This window comes from Rana temporaria, chromosome 3, assembly GCF_905171775.1.
Source record: "Rana temporaria chromosome 3, aRanTem1.1, whole genome shotgun sequence".
Taxonomy (NCBI): Eukaryota; Metazoa; Chordata; class Amphibia; order Anura; family Ranidae; genus Rana; species Rana temporaria.
In genome coordinates this window covers 452,733,792-452,741,955 of record NC_053491.1, presented here as the reverse complement: position 1 = coordinate 452,741,955, position 8,164 = coordinate 452,733,792, and the positions used below count along the sequence as shown (strand labels likewise).

The following is an 8,164-nucleotide window of genomic DNA, read 5'->3' as shown; positions in this document are numbered from 1 at the left end:
GCAACGTTGGTTGGAACTAGGGCCAAATGTGTGAAGGACCATAGTAGAGCGTGACAAAGGGTCCATGTGGGAGAAGCAGAGGAGAGAGGAAACAGAGTAAAATGGACATGCTGGACATTGTGACCATTTGCATTCCGTTTCCTTTTTCTCACAGAATATGGGCAACATCTGCTCTTATTTTCCCCATTTTTATTTTCCCTAGATAATATAAACAGGCTACAACAAAATACCCAGTACAACACTGAGGTATATTACAAGAAAAAAAAAACATTGGAAAGTAAATATGAAATAAATATTTAATAAATACACATTACAATAAATATAAAAAGAATACATTTCATATAACACAATATTAAGTGTATATTATCTAGTACACACAATGACTTAAAATTCATCATGAATAAATACAATAGCACATCAATACATTCTTTAAGGTGGCGGATTTCTCAAAAAAAGAAATGTAAAAAAAAAAAGAATAAGAAAGAAGAATAGATGAAGACGGGAAGAGAAATATGTTGAGGAAAAGGGTAGAATGCCATGGCCATGTTGAGGAAAACGGTAGAATGCCATGGCCATGTTGAGGAAAAGGGAAGAATGCCAAGGCCATGTTGAGGAAAAGGGAAAAATGCCATGACCATGTTGAGGAAAATGGTAGAATGCCATGGCCATGTTGAGGAAAATGGTAGAATGCCATGGCCATGTTGACGAAAACGGTAGAATGCCATGGCCATGTTGAGGAAAACGGTAGATGATACAACAGAAAGATATTCAAATACATTCTGGAAATATTCCTATATTTTCATTTTGAGAAAGTGCCACCTTTACTGAAATTTAAAGCAGCATGCTTTACTTAACTGAGCTATAGTCTTCTTCATTCTCTGTAGAAGACTAAATATGTTTTTGGATTCTCAGCCAACTCTAGATGCTAGAGTGAGGCTCCAAATCTACATCAAACATTTTAAAAGGTATCACGTAGTGATCAAATAATCTTTGGTCAAAGTACATTTACTGAATGGAGGAAGCTCTTGGCCACCTCTCCAGCTTGTGTACTCAACACAATACTTAGCGAAACATCCTCAACGTATGAAACCAGAGGGAAGGTAATAACATGTACAGCATTTTCATGTCTGTAAGTAGTCTAGTAGTGCTTTATGCATCTTCTGATGAACATTTCCACTTCATTCTCTTGGGATTTAAGCACTTTGCAATTCATCTAGTGAATATTCGCTGAACAAAAAAAGGCCCATGAAGCTGTTTTCATCCAGCTGCCAATCTGTGATTTTTCCGCTGGTCTCAAACTGTGCTTTGAGTTTTGAATTAGCAGAAATATATCGGATATTTGCAGAGAAGGATGAAAGTTTGCGATTCTTGTCAACGTGGATCTGTAACTTTAGAACTGAATCTTGATTGTTCTTCAAGACTGAGAGGGACACATGTTCATTAGAACAACTGTTCTTGCTGACACATTTCAAAGTTATCTGGGAATATATGTAGTAATAGCCCTCATTTTTCACCAAAAGCTCTTGAGTTGCGTTATCATAGGAGAAGTCTTGTCCCAGAAAGGTGCCTTGCAAATTATTTGTATTCCAGCGGATGTCCTTGTCAGCTATTTGTGCTGAAAAACAAAAACAGAAAATGGTAACTTTTAGAGGTCTGAGACAGGATAAAAATATTTTTCTAGTTTTCTAGTGTAGCTTTCAGTAGGTCCATTCCTGCGACCTTCCTCTAAATAGAAAACATGGAATTGTTTTTCAAGAGCTGTCACTGCTTGGACTATGCTCAGGTGTTCATTGACTACCAAATCGGCAAAGAGTGCTGTGAATGTGTTCCTGATTTTAAACAAAAAAGAAATCCCTGATAAAGACTTTTCATATTAACAAGGGGGAGTAAGTTCTAAATCCCTAAGTTCAGTTGTACAGGAATGGCCAGACGTGGACTAGCGAATTCTTAAAAGACAAGCTAGCCTTAGGCCTCGTACACACGATAGGTTAACCAGAGGACAACGGTCTGATGGACCGTTTTCATCGGTCCAAACTGATCGTGTGGGGGCCCCATAGGTTATTTAACCATAGGTTAAAAAAAGCCAACTTGCTTTAAATTTAACCGATGGATTCCTAACCGATGGCAAAAAAAGATCGTTAGTAGGCACAACTATCGGTTAAAAATCCACGCATGCTCAGAATAAAGTCGACGCATGCTTGGAAGCATTGAACTTCGTTTTTTTCAGCACGTCGTTGTGTTTTACGTCACTGCGTTCTGACACGATCGTTTTTTTAACCGATGGTTTGTAGGCACGACGGACCATCAGTCATCTTCATCGGTTAACCTATGACAACGGTCCATCAGACCGTTCTCATCGGATGGACTGATCGTGTGTACGAGGCTTTAGGGCTCTTGTCGATGGGTGTTGTTTTTACATTTGCATTTGAAACATACATTAAATTAAAAAAAAAATACCATTGATTTAAAATTAGCAGTTCTCTTTGTTTAGGTTGTACTGAGTTTCTTTGGCTAAAAAGAACACCCAACAACACAAGCACTTAAAGTGACTCTGTCATAAGAAAAAAAGGGAATAGTTGAAAAAACTAGAAGATTTTATTTTTTGTGGTGTCTCAAAGTGATGGGAAGTCCCCTCTTTGACAGCTGTCACCCGAGACAGATATCTGTATTTCCTATTATGTCCTGTTTTGGTAAACTGTACAATTTTGGATTCTCATCCCTTTCTGCCCTGGTGATAATGCATAACAGAAAGAATAGAGTTGGAGAAACAAACTGCCATAGAGACATGAATACGTTTCTAACACTTCTACACTAAATCTAAAAATAAAAATGTATTGCCTATACATAGACTGTTAAAGTACATCTAAAGCAGGGGTCTCAAACTGGTGGCCCTCCAGCTGTTGCAAAACTACAAGTCCCATCATACCTCTGCCTCAGGCCCCATACACACCATAGAATCTATCCGCAGATAAATCCCATCAAATGGGTTTCTGCGGATAGATCCTATGGTGTGTACACGCCAACGGATATTTATCCGCAAATAAATCTCCCCTGGAATGGATTTCCAGCAGATAAATATTTGTCGACATGCACAGAATATCTATCTGCTGGAATCCATTCCAACGGATGGATCCGCTCGTCTGTACAGACTTACCGGATCCATCCGTCCAAAGGGATTCCCCGCACGCGCCGTAATGAATAGACGCATGCGTGGAATTCCTTATATGACAGCGTCGCGCCCGTCGCCGCGTCATAATAGCGGCGACGGCGCGACACGTCATCGGCAGAGGATTTCAGCGCGGATTTCAATGCGATGGTGTGTACACGCCATCGCATTGAAATCCTCTGAAATCTTAGAGAGGATTTATCCGCGGATACGGTCCGCTGAACCGTATCTGCGGATAAATTCTATCATGTGTATGGGGCCTGAGAGTCATGCTTGTAACTGTCATGCCCTGTACACACGATCGGTCCATCCAATGAAAACGGTCTGATGGACCGTTTTCATCAGTTAACCGATTAAGCTAACTGATGGTCAGTCGTGCCCACACACCATCAGTTAAAAAACGATCGTGTCAGAACGCGATGAAGTAAAACACAACGACGTGCTGAAAAAAAGGAAGTTCAATCCTTCCAAGCATGCGTCGACTTGATTCTGAGCATGTGTGGATTTTTAACCGATGGACGTGCCTACAAACGATGGTTTTTTTCTATCGGTTAGGTATCCATCGATTAGATTTAAAACAAGATTGAATTTTTTTAACCGATGGATAAATAACCGATGGGGCCTACACACGATCGGTTTGGTCTGATGAAAATGGTCCATCAGACTGTTCTCATCGGTTTGACCAATCCTGTGTACACGGTATCAGTCTTGCAATGCCTCATGGGACTTGTAGTTTCGTAACAGCTGGAGGCCCGCCAGTTTGAGATCCCTGATCTAAAGAGACAATGGCGTTAATTTACTCAAACTAGAGAGTGCACAATCTCTAGTTTTAGTAAATCAACCACACTGTCACCTTGTCCATGGAGGGCAAAGTGACAGTGCCTCTGAAAAGGGTACCCCCTGAGCCCCAAATGCTCCCTTGAAGTTCCTTCATTCTTCAGTGCTGCCACTGAAATTGGCTGTGGTGGTAACCTACAGAGTGGTGATGCCCAGCACATAGTCAGATCAGGGGAACAGATCACATAGTCCCCCATACTCAGAAGTGGTGTGTATTCTTGCCAGAGCTGGGGGGTGGGTTTCAGATCAGGCGAGTATAAAGATGTTGAAGGGATCCTTTGCAAGGCATGGTAAGTGCAAATCTAGGTCAATATATCATCTTAAAGCGGAGTTCCACACAAAAATGGAACTTCCGCTTTACGTGATGGTGGCGGTGACCAAGTGTGGCATGTCATTTTTTTGGGGGGAGCGGATACTCTCTTTTTAGAGGCATCCAGCTTCCACTTCCTCCCGGGGGTTTAAAGTGCCAGAAAGAAATTCACCTCTCCCCCCTCCCTCCCTGCAATATTCTGGGACACGTCCCAGGTCCCAGAAGATTGCCCGGCCATGGGCTCGCGCATGCTCAGTGCGTGCCTGACTGGGAAGCAACAGCCGGGTGCCCAAAGTAAGAATGCCGGTGCTGTGGACAGAGGAGGGGGAGAAGAGCAGGGATTCGTACGCCCACATCGCTGGAACCTGGGACAGGTGAGTGTCTGATTATTAAAAGTCTTTTATTAAAAAAAATTCCGGAGGAACTCCGCTTTAATAATGAGTACAGCATCTGTTTAATTCTACAGGCAATATAATTGCAATTATGTTAGACTATATAATAGTAGTTTACACCAGAGATATCAACATACACTCTGCCATTAATCTAAAATGCTTTTGAATCCCAATGGTGAGCCTTTCTTTTTTTCAAACATTCAACTCCTACCAGAACCCAACAGGATGTGTGTAGGATACCAAAAATAATGATGGGTCCCAGTTTCTGATATTGACAGTTCATGTTCATGCTATTATAACAAATTTCTCAGCAACTTTGCAAATATGAATACAAAAAGAAACTCACCAGAAGCAATTGTAAGCTGAGCACTGTTTCTCTGCAAAATAAAAGAAAGAGAAAAAAAATGTTTTAATCGTCCTAAATTAAAGTATATATTTGTTTGCACATTCTTTAAAATAGTCTTATTCCTAAACATATAAACAGCCAGTAACCTTGGGTTAGATTCATTTTTATTGCAGTGAGGTATTAAAAGCAGTAATATTTGTATTTGCTATGCTCCAGGGGGGATAATCACATTTTTGCTGTTGCTGCAAGGTACTGTAATTAAAGTTATCTATGAAACCCCTGCACGGATGCAACAACCACTTTATTTAGTTCCAAGGGCAGGAGAAAAATATTTCCAATTGTGTAAGGGAAAAAAATGTTCAAAATATTTTTTTGCTACCTTGCAATATCAGAGTAGTCAAGAGATTTGAGTTTCGCTTTAGGACTTTGAAAATCCAAGGCAGAATGGAAATGGGGAAATGAAAGAGTGACATCATGAAGTCGAATTTCACTCTGCACAGATTGCTGTCACTGAGATAGGAAAGCACTTACTGTCACTAAATCACATTTGTGTCTCATTTTTGGCTTTGATGATGACAAAAAAGTCAGCTTGGGGGGTTGTAGATATCACTTTATAAATACTTTCTAACACTTCCTATGCAGCACATAAAGGATTTGCTTGTACAAAAATTGGCTAAGTAATGTGCAGTGACCCTTAAGTGACCTAATTTCTAAATATCAGTCACAGACATGGTCACAGTCTCTGAAAAAGTTGCATTTATTTAGATAGGAGCATGTCAAAAACAACATATTGTAGTACTGCTAGGCAGATTGTTAGTATGCACTGTCGTTTTTGATCTTAACTTGAAATTTATAATAGTCATTATTATAACATCAGAGAAGTTAGTACAGCAAAGTCTACAGTTGAGGTGACTGTCATTTTTAAGGGACTTTATTGATGAACTTATGGATTCCTAGGCTTACAAATTGGAGAGATTGACAGTTCAACTAATACTGCAATCTCTTTCTCTTTTACACATAACTCTTAAAATCGTAACTTCAAATTAAAAATAGTAATTATTATAAAATCTGAGAAGTTAGTACCGTAAAGTCTACAGCTTAAGTGGCAGTCATTTTTGAGGGACTTTATTGATGAACTTATCAATTCCCAGGCTTACAAATTGGAGAGATTGACAGTTCAACTAATACTGCAATCTCTTTCTCTTTTACACATAACTCTTAAAATCTTAACTTCAAATTAAAAATAGTCATTATTATAACATCAGAGAAGTTAGTACAGCCTAGTCTACAGTTGATGTGACTGTCATTTTTGAGGGACTTTATTGATGAAATTATCGATTCCCAGGCTTACAAATTAGAGAGATTGACAGTTCAACTAATACTGCAATCTCTTTCTCATTTACACATAACTCTTAAAATCTTAACTTCAAATTAAAAATAGTCATTATTATAACATCAGAGAAGTTAGTACAGCCAGGTCTACAGTTGAGGTGACTGTCATTTTTGAGGGACTTTATTGATTAACTTATGGATTGCCAGGCTTACAAATTGGAAAGATTGACAGTTCAACTAATACTGCAATCTCTTTCTCTTTTACACATAACTCTTAAAATCTTAACTTTAAATGTGAAATAGTCATTATTATAACATCAGAGAAGTTAGTACAGCAAAGTTTACAGTTGAGGTGACAGTCATTTTTGAGGGACTTTATTGATGAACTTAGGATTCCCAGGCTTACAAATTGGAAAGATTGACAATTCAACTAATACTGCAATCTCTTTCTCTTTCACACATAATGCCGCGTACAGACGGTCGTTTTTTGTGATGAAAAAAAACGACGTTTTAAAAAACGTCATTTAAAATGATCGTGTGTGGGCAAAACGTCGTTTTATGTCTTCAAAAAAACGACAAAAAAAAAATTCGAACATGCTCGAATTTTTTGTGTCGTTTTTCAAAACGTCGTTTTTGTTTCACAGAAATTGACCGTGTGTAGCAAAAAACGACGTATAAAACGACGTTTTTAAACCCGCGCATGCCCAGAAGCTAGTTATGAGGTGAGCTTCAATGGAAAAAAGTGGTGAAACGTAACATCGCTTTGCTAGAGCATTGTGAAAAAACTATGGTGTGTAGGCAACATCGTTTTTGAAAATGATGTTTCAAAAACGTCGTTTTATTTCATGATTTAAAACGTCGTTTTTTTTCATCACAAAAAACGACCGTCTGTATGCGGCATAACTCTTAAAATCTTAACTGTAAATGTGAAATAGTCATTATTGTAAAATCGGAGAAGTTAGTATACTACAGCTTAAGTGACAGTCATTTTTGAGGGACTTTATTGATGAATTTATGGATACCCAGGCTTACAAATTGGAGAGATTGACAGTTCAACTAATATTTCAATCTCTTCTGGAGAGGTTAGTACAGCAAAGTCTACAGCTGTGGCAACAGAGACATCTTAACAACAGCTAACGCAAGAAGGTTCTGAAGACCAAAAATGCACAATTGTCTCCTACAAGATGTACACTTACCAGTCTGTCTCTTTGGATCCTTTCGCTGGTACTTTTCTCCATGTGAGGTCTCTCCCAGGTCATATAAAAGACACCCATTGATCCCACTACCATAGTGAGCAGCACCATTGAGATCACAAGACAATAATCAAGGCATCGGCAGGTCCTTGTTGAAGTTTTCTGGTTCTCCAGGTCTTCTGAGCTGACTGGATGTAGTGAGATAGTCATTCTGAAGGCAGAGTGATCACAAGCAAAGTATGGAAGTTTATGTCAGAGAAGTATCTGTGTACAGGCTTATATACACGCGAGAAAGAGAGGAAGTGAACCTGAGAGTCGGGGTTTCCAAGACATAGCAAAACCATAAGAACACAGTGGAGATTTCCACTGTGTGGCAGAGACAGAGAATGAGAGATGGAGACAGCGAGATAGAAACAGATGGAGGCAGTTGGGGAAAGAAAAAAGGAAAGAAAAATTTAGGAAAAAACTTAAAGCACAGACATAAGAAATATTCATTATTTTTATTTTATCATTTAGCTGCAATGTTCAGCTTACAAATGATTTAAAAGCTTAAAACTTAAAAGTATTTTTATGTATTATACTGTACAT

The 8,164-nt window shown here is 38.9% G+C and overlaps 1 protein-coding gene across 1 annotated transcript; it reads right to left on the bottom strand.

The window, feature by feature from the left end:
- Positions 1-347: 347 nt before the first annotated feature.
- LOC120933442 lies at positions 348-7,941 on the bottom strand. Its single transcript, XM_040346660.1, has 3 exons — positions 7,580-7,941; positions 5,052-5,082; positions 348-1,615 (listed from the first exon to the last, which is right to left on the bottom strand). The coding sequence occupies exons 1-3, from the start codon at positions 7,784-7,786 to the stop codon at positions 1,194-1,196; spliced, it is 660 nt and encodes a 219-aa protein (XP_040202594.1). The 5' UTR covers positions 7,787-7,941; the 3' UTR covers positions 348-1,193.
- Positions 7,942-8,164: the final 223 nt, after the last annotated feature.

What these genes read in the sequence shown, in the direction of transcription:
- LOC120933442 (XM_040346660.1), bottom strand. Translation starts at nt 7,786, where the DNA reads ATGACTATCTCACTACATCCAGTCAGCTCAGAAGACCTGGAGAACCAG. An exon ending in GGATCCAAAGAGACAGACTG is followed by an intron (nt 5,083 to 7,579) that starts GTAAGTGTACAT and finishes TTTATTTTGCAG; the next exon opens with AGAAACAGTGCTCAGCTTAC. An exon ending in TCAGCTTACAATTGCTTCTG is followed by an intron (nt 1,616 to 5,051) that starts GTGAGTTTCTTT and finishes TTTGTTTTTCAG; the next exon opens with CACAAATAGCTGACAAGGAC.